The sequence below is a fragment of the Neomonachus schauinslandi genome, chromosome X (genome assembly GCF_002201575.2).
Source record: "Neomonachus schauinslandi chromosome X, ASM220157v2, whole genome shotgun sequence".
Lineage (NCBI taxonomy): Eukaryota > Metazoa > Chordata > Mammalia > Carnivora > Phocidae > Neomonachus > Neomonachus schauinslandi.
The window spans coordinates 113,300,448-113,327,559 of record NC_058419.1 but is presented as its reverse complement, the minus strand read 5'-3'; the positions used below and the strand labels follow the sequence as shown (position 1 = coordinate 113,327,559).

At 39.2% G+C, this 27,112-nt stretch overlaps 1 protein-coding gene across 2 annotated transcripts in view; it reads left to right on the top strand.

The window, feature by feature from the left end:
- The window catches only part of REPS2 (RALBP1 associated Eps domain containing 2), a 214,810-nt gene that overhangs the window by 139,727 nt on the left and 47,971 nt on the right, over window positions 1–27,112 (top strand). For both annotated transcript variants that reach the window (XM_021681025.1, XM_021681017.1), the window contains exon 14: window positions 19,883–19,944. In XM_021681025.1, coding sequence (XP_021536700.1) covers window positions 19,883–19,944 — 62 coding nt within the window. The remainder of the gene's footprint in view (window positions 1–19,882; window positions 19,945–27,112) is intronic.

The window sequence follows — 27,112 nt, the reverse complement described above, 5'->3', positions numbered from 1 at the left end:
CTCGATCCCAGGACCCTGGGATCATGACCTGAGCCGAAGGCAGACGCTTAACCGACTGAGCCACTCAGGCGTCCCAATTTTTTTTTTTTAAATGAAAGCTTTATTGAGGTAAAATCCACACACTATAAAATTTGCCCTTTTAAAGTATATAGTTCAGTGGCTTGTAGTATATTCATACTGTTGTGCAACCACTAGCATTATCCAATTTTAGGACATTTTCCTCACCCCAAAAAGAAACCCCATACTTATTAGAGGTCCTTCTTCATTCCCCTGTCCTCTCCCACCAGCTGTTGGCAACCCCTAGCCTCCTTTCAGTTTCCGTGAATTTGCCTGTTCTGGACATTCCATATTAATGGCATCCCACAATATATGGTCTTTTGTATCTGGCTTCTTTCACTTAGTATAATGTTTGCAAGGTGTATCCATGTTGTAGCATGTAGGAGTACTTCATTCCTTTTATGGACGAATAATATTACATTGTAGGAATATGACACATTTTATTTATCCATTTATCACTTCATGGATATACATGGGAGTGGAAGTTCCGGGTTGTATGGTAACTCTAAGTTGGACATCTTGAGGAACTACCAAAGTGGCTGTACCAGTTTACCATCCAGTGTGTGAGGACTGCAGTTTCTCACTCTTGAAGCACTTGTTATTGCCCATCCTTTTTATTTTAGTCATCCTAGTAGGTATGAAATGGTATCTTATCATGGTTTTGATTTGCATTTTCTTTTTTTAAAGTATTTTAAAGTAATCTCTGTACCCAATGTGGGGCTCAAACCCACGACCCTGAGATCAAGAGTCAGATGGTCTTCCAACTGAGCTAGCCAGACGCCCCTTGATTTGCATTTTCTAGTGACTAATGATGTTGAACATCTTTTCATGTGCCTATTGGCCATATTTATGTCATTTTTGGAGAAATGTCTGTTCAGAATCTTTGCCCAGTTTAAAATTGGGCTATTTGTCTGTTATTGTTGAGTTGTAAGGGTTATTTATATATTCTGGATACAAGTCCCTTTTCACATACATGATTTAAAAATATTTTCTCTCATTTTGTGGGTTGTCCTTTCAACATTTTTAATGGTATCCTTTGAAGTGCAGAAGCTTTTAATTTTGTCCTTTTGGTGTCATATCTAAGAAATCATTGCCTAACTCAAGGCCACAAACACGTACTCCTCTTTTCTTCTAAGATATTTATATTTTTAGCTCTTACATTCAGGTCTGTGATCCATTTTGAGTTGATTTTTTTGTATGTGGTGTGAGGTAGGGGTTCAATTTTTTTTTTTTTTTTTGCATGTGGCTATCCAGTTGTCCCAGTACCATTTGTTGAGAAAATATTATTCCCTGTTTAATTTTCCTGGCACCCTTATTAAAAATCAAGTGACCATAAACATAAAGGCTTATTTCTGGATTCTCAATTCTATTCCATTGATATTAATATATCTCTCCTTGTGCTAGCACCATACTGTTGTGATTGTTGGAGAATTGTAATACATTTTGCATTTGGGAGGTGTGAGTCTGCTCACTTTCTTCTTTACTTTTTTTTTTTTTTAAGATTTATTTATTTGAGAGAGAGAGAGGGCGCGAGCAAGCGCACAGGATGGGGAGGGGCAGAGGGAGAGGGACAGAGAGAATCTCAAGCAGACTCCCCAGTGAGCACGGAGCCTGACGTGGGGCTTGATCTCAAGATCCTGAGATCATGACCTGAGCTGAAATCAAGGGTCAGATACATAACTGACTGAGCCACCCAGGTGCCTCTCTTCTTTTTCAAGATTGTTTTGGTTATTCTGGGTCCCTCGCATTTCCATATGAAATTTAGGATCAGGTTGTCAATTTCTGTTTTTTAAAAAAAAGGCAACTGGGAGTTTGGTAGGGATTGCGTTGACTCTGTAAATCAGTTTGGTTAGTATTGCCATCTCAACAGTCTTTTTTCCCAAACTTTATAATGATGCTAATGGACAAATAAAAATTGTACATATTTATGGTGTACAACGTGATGTTTTCCATCTTAACAATATTAAATCTTCCAATCCATGAACACAGGATGTATTTCCGTTTATTTAAGTCTTTAATTTCTTTCAACAATATTTTGTAGTTTTCACAAAAAGGTTTTACACTTGTAAAAATTTATTCTTAAGTGTTTTATTTTGATGTTAGCCTAAAGGGAATTGTTTTCTTAATTTCATTTTTGCAGTCTTCATTGCTGGTGTCTAGAAGTATAATTGGTTTTTATGTATTGATCTATCTTGTAACCTTGTTGAACTTGTCTGTTAGTTGTCTGGACACATCTTATCCTTAACTTAGATAATGAGCTTGGAAGCATACTCATTATTGGACTTCTAACTGCTTAACTAATCATGCAGCTACCACAAATCATGGAGGGAATCCCTTTTAGTGTTTGGAGGACATTTAAACAATCATTACTGACTGCTAGCATCCAGCTGTACTTTTTCTCTCATATGTGAAACCAGTTGATCTAGTTCCTTTATAAGTAGTATATTTTTTTAAAAAAGATTTTATTTATTTATGTGAAAGAAAGTGAGAGAGAATGCGTGATGGGGAGGGGGAAAGAGAGTGAGAAGCAGACTCCCTGCTGAGCAGGGAGCCCGATGAAGGTCTCGATCCCAGGACCTGGAGATCATGACCTGAGCTGAAGGCAGACGCTTAACCGACTGAGCCACCCAGGTCACCTGAGTAGTATATTCTTTACCTGTAAGTATACAGTGGCTACTCTGTCCCAAGCCAGGTTTCCCTATTTGTTAGAGTTGTTTTTAGGCTCTTTATTAACACCTAGCACTAGATACATAGTGATGATGGTTGATTTGAATTTGAGGCTTACTTTGTACAGAGGACACATTTAAAGCAGTTTCCATGCATTATCTCTTATCCTTACAATAATCCTAATGAGGTAGGTGCTGTTGTATCCCCACTTTAGAGATATAGAAATTGAGGTGCAGAAGTTAATTTGCCTAAGGTCGTGGAGCTAGTAGATGGTGGTCCTGGGCTTGCCTACACTCCACTGCCTTAAGAAGGGGCAAGTATTTCTCTTCTCTCGACCCCCACTTGAGTCTCCCAACTTGTCCATTTTGCCAGATATTTGGTAGTCTTGTCTCTATTCAGCTGCCTATGCTGGACGCTGAATTTTTTTTTTTTTTCTTAATTAAGTAGGCTCCACACCTAGCATGGAGCCCAATGTATGGCTTGAACTCACAACCCTGAGATCAAGACCTGAGTTTGAGATAAAGAGTCAGACGCTTAACCGACTGAGAGACCCAGGTGCCCCTGGATGTTGAATTCTTAAGAAGTGCACAGTGCTGTTATTTCTGTTGGTTGCAGCCCTTATCCTCCTTCACTAGCCAGCTGAGGACTGAGATTCATCTCCACACCTGGGCAGTTGGCTGTCACGACAGTCATTTGTCTTTAAAGGGCCAAGGAATTCTTTCTAGCTTTCTACATCTGAATCCTTGCTTTCAGGCCTGATCTTATTTGTGGTAGGGGTCTATAGTTAGAAGTAACACATTCAGAATTTGTAGTGACAGAGCATTGAGGTTTCCTTCTGAGCTTCTCAGTAGTTGAAGGATAAAAGGTGTTGTCTGCAGTATAGTGTCACTCGGTCATGAGATTTGAAATCTAGAAGTTCATTTAAACCTGGAGTAGTATATTTGAGCTGTTGGGCTAGATGAACATTTTCAGAGGTGAAAATACAGTGCTGGTATTTCCAAGCTTGTCTGTGCCAGTACTCAGTGTGTTCATCTAGATATGTGCCAGTCTCCATCTTTGGGAGGTATGCTTACAGTGTGCTGTCTGTCCTTGGCTTCTTTTTGCTGTTTCCTGTTCCTTTCTCTATTTATAGGGTTTTTTTCTTTTCTAATAGTTACGTGAAAGTTTCTATACTAGCATAGTGCTATGATTTGTGCCAAGAAGGTTTACAAAGGCTTGCCAAGGTGAGGGTACAGCTAGTCCTGCTATTAGACAGGGTGTATTCTCTTTTCTATCCACTCTCTGGCTTTATAGCTTTCCCTGGCTGGCTGAGTGCTTGAACAAGGGACTGTGGGAAAGAATAGGACTAGAATCTCAGGAGGATGCAGTGGGAAATGTTGGTATAATCTTTATTTTTTATTTTTTAAAATATTTTATTTATTTATTTGACAGAGAGAGAGACAGCTAGAGAGGGAACACAAGCAGGGGGAGTGGGAGAGGGAGAAGCAGGCTCCCCACTGAGCAGGGAGCCCGATGTGGGACTCCATCCCAGGACCCTGGGATCATGACCTGAGCCGAAGGCAGACGCTTAACGACTGAGCCACCCAGGTGCCCCGGTATAATCTCTATTTTTAAAATGCTTATAAAACTCATTGAGTAGGGGCGCCTGGGTAGCGCAGTTGGTTAAGCGTCTGACTCTTGGTTTTGGTTCAGGTCATGATCTCAGGGTCATGAGACTGAGCCCTGCATTGGGCTCCATGCTCAGCATGGAGTCTGAGTTTCTCTCTCCTTCTGCCCCTCTACCTGCCGCCCCCACACTCTCTCTTTGCTCTCTCTCTAAAATGACAAAAACTCATTTGAGTAATAGACAAATACTTTCTTCTGTGTAAAATTCAAACATTACAAATCTGTTCCTTAACCTCATTTCCACCAAGTCCAGTATCCTCCCCAGGGAAGGTATCCTGACATTTCTAGTCCATTTATAACATCAATTCCATGTTTTTTGTCTTTAAAATAATTGGCATCACATTGTACATGTTTCCCCTGTGCTTTTTCACAATTTGTTATTTCTTAGAGATCTATCCATGTCAGTACTGATAATTTTGTCATTCTTTTATATACATTCTATATACTGGCTACTTTGTTAAAAACTGTATTATGGAAAACTTCAAATTTATGTAAAAGTAGAAAATCTCCATCCCCAGATCAAATGCCAGATATTATGTAATTTCATACATACTTTATATGTATCTCTAATAGGTAAGGCCTTATTATTTATTTTTTTTTAAAGATTTTATTTATTTATTAGAGAGAGAGAGAATGAGAGAGAGCACATGAGAGGGGGGAGGGTCAGAGGGAGAAGCAGACTCCCTGCCGAGCAGGGAGCCCGATGTGGGACTCGATCCAGGGACTCCAGGATCATGACCTGAGCCGAAGGCGGTCGCTTAACCAACTGAGCCACCCAGGCGCCCAGGTAAGGCCTTTTTAAAATAACTTAATCACTAAACCTTTTCTTTTGTATTTCTTACAAACTGGTAGGTGGATCTAGGTTTGATTAGATTCACATTCTATTTTTTTTAAATATTTTATTTATTTAACAGAGAGAGAGATAGCGAGAGCAGGGACACAAGCAGGGGGAGTGGGAGAGGGAGAAGCAGGCTTCCCGCCGAGCAGGGAGCCCGACACAGGGCTCGATCCCAGGACCCTGGGATCATGACCTGAGCCGAAGGCAGCCGCTTAACCGACTGAGCCACCCAGGCGCCCCGAATCACATTCTATTTTTTTAAAAAAGATTTTATTTATTTATTTGACAGAGAGAGGGAGTGCACAAGTAGGCAGAGAGGCAGGCAGAGGGAGAGGGAGAAACAGACTCTCCACTGAGCAGGGAGCCCGACGTGGGGCTCGATCCCAGGACCCTGGGATCATGACCTGAGCCGAAGGCAGCCGCTTGACCGACTGAGCCACCCAGGCACCCCATCACATTCTATTTTTAACAAGAGTAGTTCCTAGTGATGCTGTGTATTTTCTACTGCATCACATTAGGAGGTCTCTGATGTCTAATGACTCCATTTTTGTGATGTTTGATTTATCGATGGGTTCATGAAGTATTAGCTTGATTCATCCGTTATTATAGAGATCCCCAACAGCCTTTCAGATAATTATTTTATCAGGTATTGATCCTCATTGCCTACATCCGGTGGTGTGTTGATAAATGTTTAACTGGCTATTTACCAATTTTTATGGTATAAACATTCCTGCCACAGCCAATTTTATTCTTACTCATGTCTTACGAAATGTGGGGTTGGAACTTATGTATACGGTTGGCTCTCATAAGCTGGTATGAGCTGTTCTCAGCAAACTACTGCTTAGATCCATTGTTTCATTGGTAGTTGCAAAATGGTGATACTCTCATTTCTTTTACCTTTATTAATTTGGGTCTTAGTTTATTTAACCATTTATCTATTGTTAGACATTTTGCTTATGACTATTACAAAACTTGTGAGCTGAAGAATAGCATAAAACACTACAATTCTTGGGGTGCCTGGGTGACTTGGTTAAACATCTGATTCTTTTTTTTTTTTATGTTATGTTAATCACCATACATTACATCATTAGTTTTTGATGTAGTGTTCCATGATTCATGATTTCGGCTCAGGTCGTGATCTCAGGGTCGTGAGATCAAGCCTCGTGTTGGGCTCCACGCCTAGCTTAAGATTCTGTCTCTCCTTCTTCTTCTGCCCCCCCCCCCCCCCACTTGCATATGCTCTCTCTCTCTCTCTCTCTAAAAAAAAAAAAACACAACAAAAAAAGCAATACAATTCTCAGTGTATGCATTTGAGCTTAGAGAGTTACATGAAAACTGAAATAGACTTCAATAATGGTGACCAGCAAAAGTGTCTTATCATTTAACCAATATTTATTGAACACTTACTGTGTACTATATGTACTGTGGAGAATTGTAAGAGGAATATGGATATGGCCCCACATTCTGCCAGTCAGTATTATAGTTACATGTGAGAAGGGTGCTGAGTCTGGGTGGTTTCTAACTAGGATGATCTGTAGATATGTTGGAGTGGTTGTACAGGCTGTTGAGCTAGCCTTTGAAGGATGGATATAATTTTTGCAGCCAAATTCTGCTGATTTTTCTTTGATATCTGCCTTGGTTCACTTCTTATTACCAGTTGCCTTGGAGACTACTATATAATCTCCAGTCTGGTTTGCTTGCTTTGTTCTTTCCTTCATAGTGCAACAGGATTAATTGTCTTAAGTTCAGCCATGATGTCACTTCCTTATTTAAAACTTCTCAGGTCTTTCTATGTAAACACCACATTGCCATAACAGCTAGACCTAAAGCCATGAGAACACATGAATTCAGTAAGGGACAAGCACCATGGCCTGGAATGCTCAGGGAGGACTATATTTCAGGAAGTAGAGACCAGAAGTCTTAAGGTTTGCTACTGATCAATAAGAATGGGGACTCGGGGAGAAGGAGTTTGCAAACTATGTTCCTAGGAAGTCTTAGAACAGTTCATTGGAGTGGTAGGGTTAATCCAGATTGCAAAAGGTGGGGTGATTGAGAAACTTTGATGTGGAATAGTTGTCATCACAAACTCATTTTGAAGTGTTTCAGACTTAGATGTTGGTTTGACTATATGTCATGGTGGAAAAGAGACCCTACCAAGATAATAGAATCTTTTTCCAAGTTGCCTGCCTGCCTTCCGTCGAAGACACACACACACATATACACGTTTTTAACCAACCTAAGGAGTTTCGTAGTAAAATGATTAGGAGAAATGCATTCATATAAAAGTAATATGAGAAATGAAACTTGACCTTTACCAAGGTTAATTCTCATGTGTTTTTGTTGCTTAACTCTGCCTGTATCTCTGTCTGGGACCTCGTTAACCTGTGGTACAAGAAGAAGGAGTTATTGGAAAAAACTGGCAAATAAATTCTAGAATCATAGAGTGTCAGTGTAAAAGACAACTTACATGTCATCTTGGCCACCTCTCACATATTACAGGTGATGAGGCTGAGATCCAGAAAATGTAATTGCTTCGTTCTCCATGAGAATCCTCTTTGTTTAGGTTTTTTTTTTTTTTTTTTTTTAACGATTTTATTTATTTATTTGACAGAGAGAGAGAGAGAGTACAAGCAGGTGGAATAGCAGGCAGAGGGAGAGGGAGAAGCAGGCTCCCTCCAGAGCAAAGAGCCCGACGCGGGACTCGATCCCAGGACCCTGGGATCATGACCTGAGCCGAAGGCAGTCGCTCAACCAACTGAGCCACCCAGGCGCCCTTTTTGTTCAAGTTTTTGTTGCAAAGATTTGGTGTTGGAGAAGGCAATCTATATTAATTTAATTTGGGGGGCACACCTTACTATTTTTCTATAGGTAATAATTCATCTAAAGTTGAAAGATATATTAAAGAATAGATATGGTGCCCAATATGCAAGAAAGTAATATTGTTTTCCTTTTTCTTTTTCTTTTTTTTTTAAAGATTTTATTTATTTATTTGACAGAGAGAGACACAGTGAGAGAGGGAGCACAAGCAGGGGGACTGGGAGAGGGAGAAGCAGGCCTCCTGCGGAGCAGGGAGCCCGATGCGGGACTCGATCCCAGGACCCTGGGATCATGACCCGAGCCGAAGGCAGACGCTCAACAACTGAGCCACCCAGGTGCCCCTCCTGTGTTTTCTTTTATGTGATTTACAGTGTTGAGCCAATTTCCCCAAGGTTCTTTAGGGAGACAGGAAAGAAAGTTTTGCCTTCATAAATAGTTGGAGATCTTAGGAATTTCTTTTTTTGATGATCAAAAATTGTTATTAATATAAATTGTTATTATCAGATTGTTATGTTAAGTATGTATAAAAAAAGGAAAGGAACAGTATACTGAATCCCTGGCCTCAACTATGATCAACTATGGCCCATTTTGTTTTATCTGTGTTCCCTCTCCCATATGACTAATTACACTTTTATCCCCAACCTTAGCTTGAAAAAAAAACTATTGAGGTATAATTTTCAGACCATAAAGTTCATCCATTTTAAGTGTACAACTCAGTGATTTCCAGTAAATTTATCAAATTGTGCTGTTACCATAATCCAGTTTCAGAACCTTTTCAGCACCCCAATAATATGCCTCATGCCTGTTTACAGTCAATCCCCACGCCCAGCCCCAGACAACCGGTAATCTACCTCCTTCCTGTTTCTATAGATTTGCCTTTTCTGGACATTTCATATAAATGAAATCATACAAAATATGGGTCTTTTGTGTCTGGTTTTCTATACTTTGATGTTTTCAAGGTTCATCTAAATTGTAGCATGTATCAGTATTTCATTTTTTTTATTGTGGAGTAGTGTTCCATTGTATGGATGTACCACATTTTGTCTCTCCATTCTTCAGTTTCATGGACATCTGAGTTTTTTAATACTTTTTGCCTGTTAGGAATAATGCTACCATGAACACTTGCATACAAGTCTTTGTGGGACATATGTTTTCATTTCTCTTGGCACAGGACCTACGAGTGGAATTACAGGGTGTATATGGTAATTTAAAAAGCTGCCAAACTGTTTTCTAAAGTGTCCATACTATCTCACATTTCCAGCAGCAATGTGCAAGGGTTACTGTTTCTTCCCATTTTTACCAATGCTTACTATTTTTTTTTTTTTTAAATTACAGCTGTCCTGCTGGGTGTGATGTGGTATTTAGTTGTGGTTTTGATTTGTCTCCCTGATGACTAGTGATACTGAACATCTTTTCATGTGCTTATTAATGATTCCTATGTCTTCTTTGGTGAAATGTCTACTGAAATCATTTGCCCATATTTAAATTGGGTGTTTGTCTTTTTATTGTTGAGTTATATATTCTGGAGTTCTTTGTATATTCTGGATATAAGGCCTTTATCAGATGTGTAATTTGCAAATATTTCCTTGCCATTCTGTGACTTGTCTTTCCATCTTCTTAATGGAGTATTTTGAAGCAAAAAAGTTTTGCATTTCGATGAAGTACAGTTTATAAATTCTTTCCTGTTTAGATTGTACTTTTGGTGTCATATCTAAGGAATCTTTGCCTAACCTAATGTCTTGGAGTTTTTCTATTATTTATTTCTAAAAATACTACAATATGCTTATATTCATATCTCTAATCCATTTTGATTTAATTTTTGTTTGTAGTGTGAGCTAAGGGTCTAAATTCATTTTTTTGTACGTGGATATCCAGTTGTTTCAGCAGTACTTGTTGAAAAATACTCTCTTTTCCCTATTGAGTTGCCATGGCACCTTTGTTGAAAATCACTTAACTGTAAATATAAGGGTTTATTTCCGGATTCTCTGTTCTGTTTGTTGATCTATATGTCCTTATGGCAGTACTACACTGAATATATTTTTTAAAGATTTTATTTATTTATTTGAGAGAGAGAATGAGAGAGAGAGAGAGCATGAGATGGGGGAGGGTCAGAGGGAGAAGCAGGCTCCCTGCCGAGCAGGGAGCCCGATGCGGGACTCGATCCCGGGACTCCAGGATCATGACCTGAGCTGAAGGCAGTTGCTTAACCAACTGAGCCACCCAGGTGCCCCTACACTGAATATTTTTTAAAGCCAGGGAGTCATGTGTAGTCTTGTGAAAAGGTAATCACATGACTTAGAAGGCTAAATATTTGCTACAGTGGCACATTTTAAGATAGTGTCTAGCATCTTATTTATTTGAGTATGTGGCATGTAGCATATTCAGAAGCATCATTTTAGTTCCTTGAAGTTGCATAGTTTACTTTCAACCTTCTGACATGCTTATTCCTGGATATACAATAACACCTGTCCAGCTGTTTATCCCCTATCTCAGTGCCCTTTTCCATTATCTGTCCTGTAGGTTCAAAATGTGATACTGATTGCTGCCTCATAGTAGCTTTGGTGATGTCATTTTACTTCTCCAGGCCTTAATTTTCTCATCTGCGAAGTGGAAGAATTGAATTTGATCTCATTACTTTTCCAAACTCAGTCATTAATATTTTCCCTGGTGAACAATTCCAAGTCATGTGTAAGTTCCTATCTTTTAACTGGTGAAAAGTAATTGTTGTGTTTAACAGAGAATTTAACGAGCTTGTATGTTTGGGGGGGAGTGGGCCGTTATCAGGGGATCAAAGCAGCTCTTGTTGGAAAAGTACTCCTGGCAAACATTTTGTCATATTCGTAGGTGTATATGACATATGAACCCATCACTATGTGTAACTGGGTGATTAGGAGATAGGCATAGGCTCACACATGCTTTTGTGATTAGTAAGGAAAGAAAGTACATTTTCTATTACAAAGAAATAGCCATTTTAATGAACTTGCCAAGAAGAAGAATGGTCCTCACTGATGAAATCCTTGAAGCTTTGCATATGGCTAACTCTCTGCTTGATTGATGCTTAAAAGTGCAGGTCCCACTGGCAGGCTCCTTTCAACATTTTCCATCCTTTAAGTGTTTTTTTTTTTTTTTCCTTTGGCATTTGAATGGTTTTATTTTCTTCATAAAATATTCCTAGTTTGGGGGGGATGGGAGACCTTTTCACAGCTGAAGTTATTCCAAGTGTCTCTCCCCCAAAGAATTGGCTTTCTGTTCCTTGCAGCTTTCAATTGCCACATTTGCTGCTTTATTTCTACTTAGTAATTTGGAACATGTTTTCATTAAATCATTGATTTGGGGCTTTGTAAAAATCTGAGGGAAATTAGTAAATAGTAACATATATGGGTAATATTTTGTCTGGAAATTTCTAAGCATAATAAAATAAAAGGATAAAAAAATTTAGAGGTTAAAGTTTTGGATGAAGATACCAGGACAGGAACCTGAGATTCAGCAGATCAGTGCTAGAAAATGCACATCTTTCAACAAATTTAATAAACATTAGTAATTATTACTATGTTTTCTGAGTTTAGGATTAAATGGCAGCTTCTTTCATGAACTTTTAAATCTGGTTTTCAGGATTTGGGTATCTATTATTTTTTCCCTGGTTACACTTACAGAATTTTCTGATTGACAAAACCTTGCTGGTATCTGGTATTCTACCTTATTAACTGTGAGACTTCAGGAATAAACCTACAGTAGCTTCACATGTATGGTATAGCTTTTAATATATGCATCAAAAGTGTTCTCCTCCCCTCTTCTTTCCTTCTCTTCCCTTCTGGGAAAGCAGGTGTTACTATTAACAGGTATGTTGTCATCTTTTGCATGTGTATGCTAGATTACTCAGCCAAAGTATTTTTTCAGTTTCACTTTGCATGAAGGTATACTTTTTCTCTCTTTTTAATTTTTATTTTTTATAGATTTTATTTCTTTGACAGAGTAAGTACAAGCAGGAGGAGCGGCAGGGAGAGGGAGAAGCAGACTCCCCACTGAGCAGGGAGCCCAATGTGGGGCTCAATCCCAAGACCCTGAGATCATGACCTGAGGCAAAGGGCAGACGCTTCATTGACTGAGCCACCCAGGCGCCCCTTTCTCTTTTTTAAATTGATAAGAGCATGCCAGATAAAATATTTGAATCCAATTTAAGATCATGAATGGACTGAAACTATTATAAGAGGAGATATTTTACTAAATTCAGTTCCAGTTATTCATCCACCATGTGAATACTTAATACACACAAGGCAGTGTGTTTAGGTGCTCTGGGAGATAAAAAGGTGAATCAGACATAAACTTGGTAGAATGAAGGTAGATTAGTATCACCTACTGTTAAAGGAAATGAATGTGGGGTCATGAACATATAGAAGAGATTTTTCAGCAGGAACCAAATAAGGAAAGATGTATGAGCTAATGCCTTTTTTTTTTTTTTTTTGGAGAGAGAGTAGCAGCTAAGGGAAAACCCGAGGCTTGACTCTGCCTGCCTTCTTCTAGAAGCCATGTGTGTGAGTAGGTTTCTTACTGAAACTCCAAATCTGGAGTGAAGTGAAGTGAGTGGGTACTCTTAGTTTTACCTTCTCTTGACTGAGGGTCAGTGGACATGACTTCTGGAAAGAGAGGGAAAAAGCTGGAAAAGTGAATAATCACAGCTGATGCCCTGATACGGTGGAGGGGAAGGGCCAGGGCTCCATGCTGAATTGAGGGAATAAACTGAAGTTTGGGAAGTACCTCCAAGACCATTGATATACCTCAAGACTTGAGAGAATACACTCTGCTACAAAATTGTTTATATCCTTTTGGTATTCACATTTTAAAATAACGTATTTGTATGCGGAGCACCTGGGTGGCTCAGTCGTTAAGCATCTGCCTTCAGCTCAGGTCATGATCCCAGGGTCCTGGGATTGAGCCCCGCATTGGGCTCCCTGCTCCATGGGAAGCCTGCTTCTCCCTCTCCCACTCCCCCTGCTTGTGTTCCCTCTTTCGCTGTGTTTCTCTCTGTCAAATAAATAAAATCTTTAAACAAAACAAAACAAAATAACGTATTTGTATAACCTCTTGTTGACTTTTCAGTTTTAGTCATCATCTGCTGCCTTCCCCTATCTAGCAACTTTTCTCCTCTTTCACCCTCTCAGTACAGTTAGAGTAGAATTTTGGTTAGATCAGTATTTAGTGTTTATATTATTCTTATGGTTATGTAAGCCATATAGTAAATTATTTACTTGTGCAGATTTTTGTTGGCCTTGGAGTGCATAATCAGCTTATTTCTTTTCAATGTACTTGCCCCTGAAGCAACTGTAGACTCCCTCAATTTTCTAAAGTTCCTCTTATGAAATTCGGACACAGGTATTAGTTTCATCTGTTTGAAGAAATGTAGAGTGATTGTCTTCTATGCCTGCTACATAATTTTCATCATGGCATCTCCCTTCTCTGTCATCCAACGATTCTCTTCTTCTTCCATGTTGGAGCTCCTTTATCCTATGCCTTGCTCTTTCTTGGTTTAATCTCTTGCTTTGGTAGAACACATCCTTGAGTAGCTTTTTTGGAAAGGTACATAGAGCTCAATACAAGCCCCTGAATGTCTAAGAATACCTTTAATTGAGCCATCGTGCAGGCTGCTCATTTGTATATTTAACCATCGGTTGGAAGTCAGTTTTCTTCAGAATTTTCATGACATTGCTCCAATGAATTCTAGCTTTCAGTGGTATATTAAAAATCTAAAACTGTTTGGACTCTTGATCCTTTGGATGTGGCCTGCCATCCTCTTCCACCCCCTGCTGGAAACTTGTAGAATCTTCAAACTCCAGTATTTTGAAATTTCGTATTGATGTGCCTTGCCATGGGTCTGTTTTTTTCCATTGTTCTGGGTACTCAGTGGGCTCTTTTAATTTAGAAAGTCCTGTTCTTCATTTCTGGGTAGTTTTTTTGGACTATGTGGTTTTTTTTCCCTGCTATTTTCTCTCTTTTTGTGGAACTTTTATTTGGATATTATCCTACTTTTTTAAAGATCTCCTTAGATTGGGGTGCCTGGGTGGCACAGTCAGTTAAGTGTCCCACTCTTGGTTTCAGCTCAGGTCGTGATCTCAGGGTTGTGGGATTGAGCCCCACGTTGGGCTCTGTGCTCAGCGTGGAGTCTGCTTGGGACTCTCTCTCCTTTTCCCTCTGCCTCTCCCCTCTGCAGTCACGTGTGCGTGCTCTCTCTCTCTCTCACTCTCAGATAAATAAATCCTTAAAAAAAGATCTCCTTAGATTATCTTTGAACCTTTCTATTAAGCTTTCCTTTCCTGCTATCATGTTTTTAATTTCCAGGTGCTCTTTTTAATTATTTGACTGTTCTTTTTTTCAGTAGCATCTTGAGTATTTCATCTTTGCAAATAACATCTCTTATCTCTTACTGATGATTTCCCTGATAACTTTGAGAAATTTCACTCCTTACTCCCACCCCATTCGCTGTCTTCTCAGTAAAATAAAGCTTCATGAGGGTAGAGCTTTTTTTCCTGTTGTTTTTTTTCCATTGGTATTTTCTCAGCACCTCAAACAATGCCTGATACATAGTAAATGTTTAAGTAATTCTGGAATAAACTGAATGATCATTATGGTGATACTAATATACATTAAATTTTTCTCCCGTTATAGATCTAATCTGTATCTTTGAGATTAAGCTTTTTTATTTCTATTGCTCTTAGAAATTTTTATGCAGATATCTGATAATACTTCATCTGTTTCTGTTTAAGAAAGGGAGTAAAAAGCTGATTGGAATATATGGATAAATGGATAGGACTTGCTGTCTTGTGGGTTTCATGGTGGAATGATATGATTTGGTCATCTTGTTGGAGATCTCTTGATGTTGGTATCTAAATCTTACTTCTTGGCTGGTCCAGTTCACTGGAGCACTTCTTTTAACCTCTGGATACAAAAGTCTGAGACCAGAGAGGAAGAGGGTTGGCAGTCTCAGCATCCAGAATGTATACATTTACTAGATCCCCCTGTTTTCAGTATGGCCCCATGCCTTTATCTGGGCCTGATGACCTCCCTGGAGAAGAAAGATACTTCTAGCCTTTTGCTGGAGTGGGAAACATGATGAAAATATGCAGAATGTGGAAGAAAAATCTCAGGATCTAACTCCTCCTAAAGGGCTTCAATTAGTCTTTTTTTTTTTTTTAATATGGGGATGGATCATGGTCCTGTAGTTCTTATGTTAGTTCAAACAAATATTTGTTGGACACTTACTATATCCTGAATTATCCAGGTGGAGTAGGGGTAGGGCATGGACTCTACAGGCAGAGGGGACCACAGGAGCAGGGATCCTGAAGCCAAAACCTGCATGAGGTGTAGCTGGAACCCAGTCTTCAAGGGTATTGTCAAGGTATGCCCTTCTAAAGGGTAGGAAATAAGATTCACTATTAGTTAATTTTCTTTACTTTTTATTGCTTTCTTCATTTTACCCCTACTTCCAGAGGAGTTTGATGTCATCAGTTCTTGAGAACTGGAGGGCTTCTGTGGTACACCTTGATTATTGTCTGCTTTCTCTGCTGCTCATTTAGCTATCAGCCACTCATCTATTTTCCCAGTTCCAAATTTAAACAAGAAAATTTAAACAGTTTCTTTTCACTGTTATGTTAATGAGGTAAGACTGAGATTAGTTGCAGATATTCAAGCTACTATCTAGACTCAGAAGTCTTACTATAGGACATTTAATAAAATTCAGGACAGCAGAAACTAGGAATCCTATACAGTATCAAGCCAAGCTTTTAGTTTCAAGTGATCCCAGGTTGATAAGCACCTCCGGGTTTCTGGCAGACACAGTAGAGGAGGAACCCACTTTCCACACAGGGCCCAATTCCTACAGGTAAAGTTCCAAGGGATGTGCATTCAGAGTCAGAGGTTGCCAAGCACTCTAGGAAATGGAACACAGAAGGAGCTAGCAGGAGCAGCAAAAGGGTAGTAAATACAAAGCCTGCAGATTGTGGGATTATCAGACAAAGACTGTTACATAAATATGTTTAATAAGTTGAAAGAAAAGGAGATGGAGAAAATGAGCACATAGCCAAGAAATTATAAAAATGAAAAAACCATTTTGAAAACAGATCAAATAGAACCAGAAATGAAATAGTCATTGAAATAAACTTAAAGATTGGATTAACAGGACATTAAGCACAGTTGGAAAGGGAATTAGTTAATGGAACAGTAGATCTTAGAAAATTATCCAGAACACAGCACAGTTGAGACAAAGAACTCCAAAAGGAGAGGTAAGAGAAAATGGCAGAAAGAATATTTGGAGAATCACTCAGAATTTCCCAGAGTGAACAGGATGCCACATGGTTCAGAAATTCTAGTGAAGATCAGTAGGTTATGAAAGAAAAAGAGGATGAAGAAATAGGCAGACTCAGTGTCAAGTTCGGTACTGCAGAGCACCTCAAAGAGATTTAGAAATCAGCCAGAAAAAAGACAGACTAATTACCAAAAAAACAATGATTCTGTAGACACCTGACTTCTTGACAGCAACAGTGTAAGCCAGGAGACAGCAAAATGTTATTTTTAATGTGCTGTGCAAAAATAGCTGTCCATCTAGAATCTATACCCAGTGAAATAATCTTTGAAGAATGAAGGTAAAATAAAGACTTTTCAGTCACACAAACTGACTAAGCTTGCTACAACAGACTATCCATGAAGGAAATTCTAAAGACTTCAGGCAAAGGGTAAGATCATAAAAGAGGTTGTAATGGAAACTAGGAAAACTTTAATACTGAATGAAAACATATCAAAACCTGTGACACTTGGAAGAACATTTGTAACACTGAATGCTTACATTAGAAAAGAAGAAACACAATCAGTTAAGCAAGTAATTTAAACTAGAAAAAGAACAATAGGATAAGCCCAAAGAAAGAAAATGCAAGGAAATGAACAGACATTAATGAAGCAGAAAGCAAGCAGACACTACAGAGTTGCAGGCAAGTTGGTTTTTGAAAAGAGTAATAAAATGGACAAATGTCAGGTGAGCTCAATGAAGGGAAACTAGAGTGATGATACAAACAGTATTAGTAGAAAAAAAAAGTTATGTGCACAGAGATTAAGATGAGTAGAGGAGGGCATGGGAACGTCTTTATGGCAATAAATATGGACATTTAGACAATAAATGTCTAGAAAAATATCATTTATCAAAACTGACTTAAGAATTAGAAAGTCTAAATAATCCTGTAACAGTTAAAGCAGTGAAGTCATTAAAAATCTTGTTTCAAACAAAACTCCAGGCCCAGATGCTTCTGCTGTCAAGTTTTACCTGCCATTCAACAACAGCAGCCTATTCCAAAGTATAGATGGGGAACACTCTCCAGCCGAATGAAGCCTAACAGATAACCATATGAAAAAGGAAACTCACTTATCAGTCTCACTTATGAATATAGTTGGCAAAAATCCTAAACAGGATATTAGCCAGCTAAATCTAGCAGATATAAAAACCTGACCAAGTTGGGATTATCCTAGGTTGGCAAGGGTGTTTTAATATTTAAAATTTTATAATGTAACATCGTATTAACTACTTAAAAGGGGAAAAATCATACTGTCATCTCAGTGGGTGGACATGCAATTTTGGTTAAAATGCATCAACAGATTATCACAAAAGTCTCAAAATAATAGGTGGAAATTTTCATAATCTATTAAAGGGTTTCTATACAAACCTACAGCAAATACCATACCTAATGTTGAAAGAGTGAAAGCCTTCCCTTTGAGATCAAGAGAAGATAAGAATGCCCATATGATTATTATAAGTTAACTTTATAGTAGATGTTCTAGCCAGGTAAGATAAAAAACAAAAAATAGATAAAGAAATAGATAAAGGTACTTAAAAGAAGAAACCAAATTGCTGTTAATATTCATAGGTGATAGGATTTTATCCAAAAGTATATTCAGAAACACCCTCATATCATCTTTTACAAAAATAAGGCATTTTTAAAATTAAAAAATGGTAAAAATGAAATGAATCAGACATGCATCTGGATGTAGGTCCTATATCTGAGTATACTAAGCAGGGACAGTGAGTCCTACAACTCAGCTGGTTGGTTTCCTGTCTCTCAGGGATCACTGTCTTTTGTTACAGGATTTCCTAGTGTCTTGAAAACTGTTGTTTTATACATTTTCCTCTCATGCCTTAAAACTTATTTCATATAAAAAACATATGTTTGTTTTGGGCTGTTTCAAATGGGAGGGTGAATCTGGTCTTTGTTATTCCCTCTTGCTGGAAGCGGAAGTTTATTTAATGGCTTGTCAATCTTAGTCCTCTTTGATAATGGCTTATCAATTCTTAGTCCTCTTTTGTTAATAAAGGGTTATTTTAACACACACTTTGTTCCGGTGCAAGGCCTTTCCTTTAAAAGCATGTGTAGATTTTTAAAATTTTGTTTTTAAAGAAGGTGGTAATTTAAAGGCCTGATCCTGAGGACCTTTAGAGTAGGGAGTGGCCCTGAGATGGATAATTCCTGAGGCTTTTGTTTTTCTGCTGCCTACATGCTTTGTTATCCAAGGCTGTTCAAGGTCTCACCACCTCTGGAGTTTTGACCCACTGATGTGTTTCATAAATTTTAATGAAAGGCAGATTGAGAGAAATCACTGATGGGCCCACATGGTTGTACCAGATCCGTGCACTGGTTCAGAATGCAAATGTCTATGAAATTACTCTTAAGTTACCTTTCTGGAAAGCCCCAGACTCCAACTTCTGGCTCATCTGATCTAGCTAGGTCAGATCAAAAGTGATTTTCAAAAACCCTCATGTTCTTGGCACATTGCTATGGTTTATTTTTAAGTCACAGAAAATTGTCCAAATATTAGCACACATACTATAGAATTGCCAATAAACTAGGTATGGTTATATAGAGCATGGTATGCTTTTTAAAGGAGTTTGTAAAGAATATGGTTTAACTTGCCAGTGTGTGACAATAAACTTATTTCTTATGCGTGATTATGAGCTTTATTTATAATTCACTAGCAGATGTTTATTTCATTTAGTTACAACTCAGACATTCTTAGCTTAACTCAAATTTTTTCTATATTTCACAAAATTAAAAAAAATTAGACTGAGACTTTTGTTCAAAACATCCTTTAAATGGAGCCAGATTATGGTAGAAACAGATTTTATTATTTCTGCTAATAAGGATCAGGGAGAGAAAAGGAAATTGAGATCTTTGAAGGGTCCCTCAACATCATTTAGTCCCATCTCTTTCAGCCTCCCTGCTGTTGTCAGACCCACTAGCTTACAGGGCAGGAGAGCTGCCCATGGGGACTCTGGCTCCCTTCGTTTCTGTAGCCCACTTGCTGAGCTAATGAGTAGTGTAATGGCCAAGAGAGAGAGAGAAATATTAGAGAAACCAAAGGGCCTAGATTATTTGAAACTAAATAAGTAACATCAGAATAATGAGGGATTGACTGCCTTTCCCTTGCTGGGTTCCAGTCCTTTGATCAAAGGATGTCTTTTCCTTACTGTTTTATACTGTCTTAATCAAAACAGCCTATATAAATAATTGGATTTGGGGTAGATAGGACGAAAATGAAAAAGGGATTAGAAATAGCATGTACTCCTTTTTTTTAAATTAAGCCTTCAGATGGATTTTAATAACTTAAACATGTTAACTGCAATTGGTATTCCTAGTTAAAAAGTGGAAAGGGTATTTTGTTTTTGGTAATTCTTTTTTTTAATATTTATTTATTTTTGGGGGGAGGGGCACAGGGAGAGGGGGAGGACTACCTCAAGCAGACCCCACCCTGAATGCAGCACCTGATGTGTTTTTGGTAATTCTTAACAGCGTATGTTTTTCTTTTCAGCTACTAAGTCAGGATTGTTACCTCCACCACCTGCGCTCCCTCCAAGACCTTGTCCATCACAGGTAGGAAACAGAAGTTGATTTCTGTGAACTGTTGGGTATAGTGAAATTGTCCTGCCACTGTGCTTCCTTTGCAAGGGTTGATTGCCACAGAACTGGCTGGTCACATTCCCAAGATGGCATCTGGACAAAGAGAGCAGAAAGTGGTTGCATTTCCTCTTATCCAGCCAGTCCCCCAGCCTCATGTAGAAAAGGGAAAGTTTCCTCAATAAGCAACCAAACAAATGCATACTGGTTTACCTTTGGCCATAGAGGGTTGCATGTCATTTTCAGATAGAGAAAGGCGTAGAAGAATGGGTATCTCTCCAATTGGGGGGTTGGGGACATGGTTTTTCTGTACAGTATGTACAGTCTGGGTGTGTATATTTTCATCAGTATTTTAGGAGCTGTGTTAATTCTCCATAATTAATGGTCATCACCATGGTGTTAGTGCTGTGGTTTGGGCCTACAGTGCTTTCTTTATCGTTAGGATGGTATTTTCCTTTGGAACAATAAGCTGAAACAGCAGGACTTGGGAGAGTGTGTCACGAAAATCTGTTTCATTGTGAATTAATTCTGCCTCATTTATATGTGCTACTATGGCCTTATTCATCAACACTCCTTGTAGAGTTGGAAATGAGAAGCAAGCAGCAAATCTGCAGAGTGTGGTAAAAGGCACTACAGATACTTCTTTTCAATAATTGCTGCTGAAGAGACTTCCTGTCTTTAAAGGCCCTCTAACTTTCAGCAGAAAATGTTGGGAAATTTCTGTATTAACAGTCCTAGTTTTTGCCTTATTGCTCTAGATGCTTCAGAACATACCTTTCCAGATGGCACATCTTAGGACTTACTGAGTCACTGAAACCACTTTGAACATTTGCTTGTCCTTCTTTTAGAGAATTAGATCATCTTTAGCATCTGCTCAACCTTTAGGTGCAAATACAATGAGTACTGCTTTCCTTCCTCAGTTTGAAGAGTAATTAAAAGCCCTGTTCTTCCTGACTCACATATAAACGAGTGAGAACCCCCTTTCTAATACTCCAGGATTGGCTTTAAAAGTTGTTGATTAATCAGTCAACGAGTATTTATTAAGTCCCTGCTGTATATCTAATGGCAAGCTTTAGTTCCATCCTAAGCTTTTCCCTGATTATAATTTCTACTCATTTAAATGAATAGCTCTGTTTATTGAGAATCTGCAGTAGACCAGGTATTGTGCTAAGTGCTTTCAATGCATTATTTAATCTTCACAAAAATCCTTTGAAGTAGGTGTTAATAGCTTTTATTTTTTTACAGATGAGGAAATTGAAGCATACAGGGTTAAGCAAGTCAGCCAAGGTAACATAGCTAGTAAATAGGTAGAGCCAGCTCCCAAACTGAGGTCTATCTCCTAAAGGTCCCTGCCCTCCCCATCATTGGAGCTGAAGCATCTATGTATACAGTAAGACAGTGATCTGTTGCTCTAGCGGGTGAGGCTTTCACTACGTGCCCCCTGTGGAGGACCTAGATGAGACCAAACTCCTGACTGGCACCAACAGCAAACCTGGGCTTTGTCACAACAAAATAGTGGGCATTCGGGAGGCAGTTATCTACCAGCTACTGGTTTCAAACTGGGGCTTGGGAGCCACCCAGATGAATGCATGCAAGACCTGTCTGAAAGGGCTTTTGTGATCAACTTCCTTACCTTCTACTGTACAAGTAACAGGAATGACTTCCTGGTTGTGAAATGCGTTGCTGCTATCAGCAGTCCTCATTTGACCTGCTTGAGGTGGGCTTCCTGCCTGCTTGGGGTCTTGGTGACCAAGGATCTGATGGGGGGCTGGGAATTCTCAAGTCACTGTTAATGAATGAGACTGCTTCTTTGTCTACCAGATTTCCCATCACAATGTAAACAGTGAGTGCAGTGCTCAGCCCAAGCCTCCAACTCAGCTGCCTAACTTTGGAGATTTCAGACTACAGAAACAGGTGTGTAAGAAATGCAGGCAGAAAAGCCCTTCTCCACTTCCCTCCGCCTACTCTCCCCTTTTCCTCCACTGTAAGTGGGACACACACATTGAACAGAGGAAATCCTGGGTGCTGAACACGTGACTGTATTTAGTCGTTGTGTAGTGTCAAATTCCCAATGGCCCTGGGAGAGGCTCACCTAACCATGTGGATGGGGCACCTGTATATTCTAGTCTTTCCCACACTGCTTGTGATAAAGCGGTCTTCTGGGAGATATTAACAGGGCTCTGTGGTAAGACAAATTTGTAGGCTGCTGCCTCAGTGCCCGCTTGTGAAGATTCACGGTGCGTATGGGCTCATTAAAGTGTTTGAAGTCCTACAGTAAAGAAACCTGGTCAGTTTTGGTAAAGCTTGCAATTTCGTAGTGTGTGTGACCATTCACCTCTTTCTTTATACAAGACTTAACAATCCCCTGAGGGCTTGGTGGTTAGGGAACGTTATTCTCCCCAGCTTTAAAATATTGGTAAGGACGTTTCCAAACTGCTTTCATCTGGCACCTCCTCTCTATATTATGTGATTAAAGTTAAATTTTTATATCTTAGGCCAGTAGTTTTCCCTAGAAGAGTTGAAACTGAAAAAGAAAGTTTACCACATGTTAGCTTCAGATTTCTAGTTGTCATGTTTTCAGTTTGTTCTGTTTTTTTTTTTATTTGCTTTTCTTTTCCTTCTGGCTTACTCTCTCATGAGGTCATTTTTACCACAAGCTTTATTATAGCAAACTTTGAGTTCTTCTTTTGTTCTGTTAAACATTTTTTTTTGAGTGTTCCTTGTTATATATGGACAATCGACCTGATTTTGGAAAAAAAATATATACACCTAACCTCAGAGTCTTTTTTACGAGGCTTAAACTGTAGTACCTAGGGGAGAAACAAGGAAGCTTGGTATAATTTAAATCTTAAATTTATCAGTAGCTCTGAGAAGAGATTAAGATAAAAAGGTTTTGGATTTAAATTTTTCTTTTTTTTAAAAAAGATTTTTGTTTATTTGAGAGAGAGAGAGAGCGAGCTCGAGTACAGAGGGAGAGGCAGACTCCCCACTGAGCAGGGAGCCCGGGACGCAATCCCAGAATCCTGGGATCATGACCTGCCGAAGGCAGATACTTAACTGACTGAGCCACCCAGGCACCCCTGGGTTTAAAATTTTCATATTACTTAACTTGATAAATGGTTAAGACTACATTATAATAAACAAGAAAACATTCTGTTCCCTAAAAAGGAACAACTATTTAAAAAACTATGTGGCCAGTCAGTGATGTCCTTCGAGGTTTTAAGTATGTGAGAGAAAAGCATTTGTACATTTGCAGATGTGTCCACAAAGGTATATAGAGATCATTTCTACATATGCTAGAAGTATATCTCTACTTTACCAAGTAAGAGAGATGAAGTATAGGTTTTCAGCATAAAATGCAGTTTAGCTGGCCCTTAATACTAAGCACTAGTGTGATGATATGGACATCTGGAGTAAATTATACAAATGGGGCCCTAGAGTTAGGAAAAGGAATAAATTCAAAGAAACAGATCTTTTTATTTTGCATACTATAGGTAAGACCAAGAGGGACCAAGTGACTATATAAAGAGTCAAATGGTTTGTGTTCCATGTTTTCCTGAGGACAAGCTAGAGACCAAGGCATGGTATTTTGGCTCAGTTCAGAAGAGGTGACACATTTATTTATTAATTTTTTAAAAAAGACTGATTCATAACATAAATGATTAAAAAGCAGTTAGAGTTAACTGTTTCATATGGAGCAGAGTTAACATGAGAGTTAAACTTAGTAGCTCACTGTTTGTATGCATATAAACTGAGTAAAATGCCATCTACAGAGTTGGTGCTTGTCCTGTAGGTCAGTTCTCTGCTAAGGGCCTATTTGGTACTCCAATAATTAAATCTCTTTAATTGTATTGATCTCATGCCAGATTTCTTATGGCAATAATCTTCATCAAAAAAGTTTTTTTGGTACAAAGGATAATCTTTTCAGTTTTTTTTAAAGATTTTATTTATTTATTTGACAGAGAGAGACACAGTGAGAGAGGGAACACAAGCAGGGGGAGTGGGAGAGGGAGAGGGAGAAGCAGGCTTCCCACCGAGCAGGGAGCCCGATACGGGCGGGGCTTGATCCCAGGACCCCGGGATCATGACCTGAGCCGAAGGCAGATGCTTAACCTAGACTGAGCCACCCAGGTGCCCCATCTTTTCAGTTTTATATTAGCACCACATTCGATGAATTAGGGCTCCCTGTAGACTAATGTGCTCAGAATTTTCCTGTTGATACCACTAATTTCTTAACCTTATAATGGCAAGTGCTTCTCACTGGCAATGCAGTGGGTACTAAAATAGCACTGTAGGGTGAAAGTACTGTGGAGGAAGCATTTGATCAATACTTTTAAGCTTAGACCAAGAGGGCTTCATGGAGGGGCTAAGGTGACCAGTGAAATGAGTTTTAAACAAAGAGAACTTTTCAGATGGCTGAGGGGTTCAGAGCATTACTATAGAGAAAAAGCAAATGCAAGGAGGCAGGCATGCAAGAGATCCCCATGTGTTCAAGGAACTGTCTGAAATTTAGAAAGCTAGATTTTAGGGGAGAGTGGACGTGGCAGTGAAGAGCCAGTGGCCTGCCCACTTGAGGCCCAGTGGTGCCAGAGCTTTGGGAGAGGAAGGGCCCCCTGACAACAGAGTTCTGTTGGGGGAGCAGCCCCTATGGGAGAGCACAGGGTATCAGCCCAGTGGTATTCACATTGTGCACACAGGAATCATCTGGAGGAGAGCTTTAAACCTACTGAGGTCTGAGTCCCACCCCCAGAGATTTTGGTGTGGTGGGAGGCCCAGGCTTTGGGAGTTTTAAGAAGCTCCCCACATGATTCTGAAGTGTAGTCAGGATTGAGAGACACTGAATTAAGGCAAGAGAAGGAATGTTCAGAGATGAAGTTGAGAATCTATGGGATTTGTTAATGGTATGCCCTGAGTTCTCTCTCTCTCTTTTTAAGATTTTATTTATTTGAGAGAGAGAGAGGAGAGGCAGAGCACAAGCAGGGGGAGGGACAGAGGGAGAGGAAGAAGCAGACTCCCCACTGAGCCGAGAGCCTGATGCGGGGGCTTGATCCCAGGACCCTGTGATCATGACCTGAGCCAAAGGCAGGCAGGCACTTAACGACTGAGCTACCCAGGTGCCCCATGCCCTGAGTTCTTCAGGTGTGTAGTGGAAGTCTTTCTTGAGTTGGAGAGGGTGGGAGGCATAAGGTCAGGTTAGGGGACGTACCCATACCCTGTGGGGACAAGAACCCAGATCCTGATGGGATGGCCTTGGGAGTCTCAGTCTTCTTGGGATGGCTGACTCCAGCAGGGTTAGAGGGCTTGATGGGATGGTCTTGCTGGAAGGACTAGCCACTGTGCACCTCAGGTCCTGTGTGTACTATTTTGAAGGACTAGCCGTGAACCCAGGTGGCCTTGAGAGGAAACCATAGTCCACGTAGTGAGTCTTTCATCTAACTTTGTCATCTGGCTAGAATGAGGTCCCTAAGGCACTACTGAACCCAGTAGGAGTATGCTGGGCTTGCTGTTCTATTTCAAAGCCAAATTTCTTAGACACAACTTTTTTTTTTTTTTAAGATTTTATTTATTTATTTATTTGAGAGAGAGAGAGAGAGAAACAGCATGAGAGGGGATAGGGTCAGAGGGAGAAGCAGGCTCCCCGCCGAGCCGGGAGCCCGATGCGGGACTCGATCCCAGGACTCCGGGATCATGACCTGAGCCGAAGGCAGTCGCTTAACCAACTGAGCCACCCAGGCGCCCTTTTTTTTTTAGACACAACTTTTTAAGTAAGATCCTACCCTCTTGTCATTTGAAAGGAAAGATGGGCTCACTTCAACTCAAATGGCAGTTTGTAGGCCCTGAACTACTTCTAAAATACTTGACACTATGCTTTTCTAGAAAATGTCCTTATAAATTAATATCCTGTCATTTCAAGTATTCTTTTTGTAAGTTAATGTATAGTTGGTGATACAAAATAGTAAATTCTCCTGGAAGAAATTAAGCGTTTTAGAACTCCACACACACTTGTTCTTTCTCTCTTGGTCTTTGGGGGAGGGCATTACTGGTGATAATGTAAGTTTCTCACAGGGTTATTTAATAGGTGTTTAAAATGTAAATTTGATTAAAGTTTAACTTGCATACTCAATCCATTTTAAACACATACTAAATAATTTTTAATAGAGTAAAATGAAGTACTATCTCATTGGCAACTTTAAATATCTATAAGAAAGCATTCTTTAAGTATAAACAATATGGAAATGTCACCACTTCTAACATTTCATGGCTTTTCTCCTGATCAAATTAAAACTCAGTGGGCATACATCAAATATCATGAGATCTTTTGCTATAATATATGCAGATGATCTCATGTAATGTACATTAGTCATCGAATCACCTTAATATATTGGCTATGTAGATAAAGCATATTTGTGAGCTTTCAAAGATACATACAACATCCTAATTTTCACTCGTCAGTATGTAAGGTTAGTATATGTCAAAAGGTATTTTTCTATACATTCATGTATTTGAAACTTCGTAATTATTCTGAAGAGAGTTTACAAACCTATCACCTAGAATGCTACCTTCGCTTTCTTCGAGTGTTACCCTGTTCTGTCTTACAGTGCACGCTGTAGATTAGCTGAAAATCACAGTATGTTAATGAGTATTTCTGTAATTAAGGAAAGAAGATCTAGTCCCAGGATCTATCTTCATCTGTGATGATGAAAGAACATACTGAAAGCTGTAGAGCATAATATGAATGTATCTGTGCTCTTGTTCTTAGCTCTACTACTCTGTAGCTTTGTGGGAAGTACGCAGATTAGTCTCACAGACCTACTGACTCTTCTATAAAATGTGAAGTTTAGGGTAGATAGATCCTTTTAGTGCTTAAGGTCTCTGATTCTGTGTTGTATTCCTCTGTCCAAGAAAAATTTTGTTGCAAATACAATTGAAACATCATAAAACACAATTGAGGCCAAGATGATTTAGACTAATTTCTTCCTGCTTTACCCCACTGCTAAGTACAACTAAAAGCCCTGGACGTAATAAACAAAGAGGACTTTGAAAGATGTAAACAGGAAAGTGGACTGGCTAGGGCCTTAGGACTTGAGTAATGGCATGGCAGTGAGTTCCCTGAGTTGTAAAAAAAAAAAAAAAAACCTGCCAA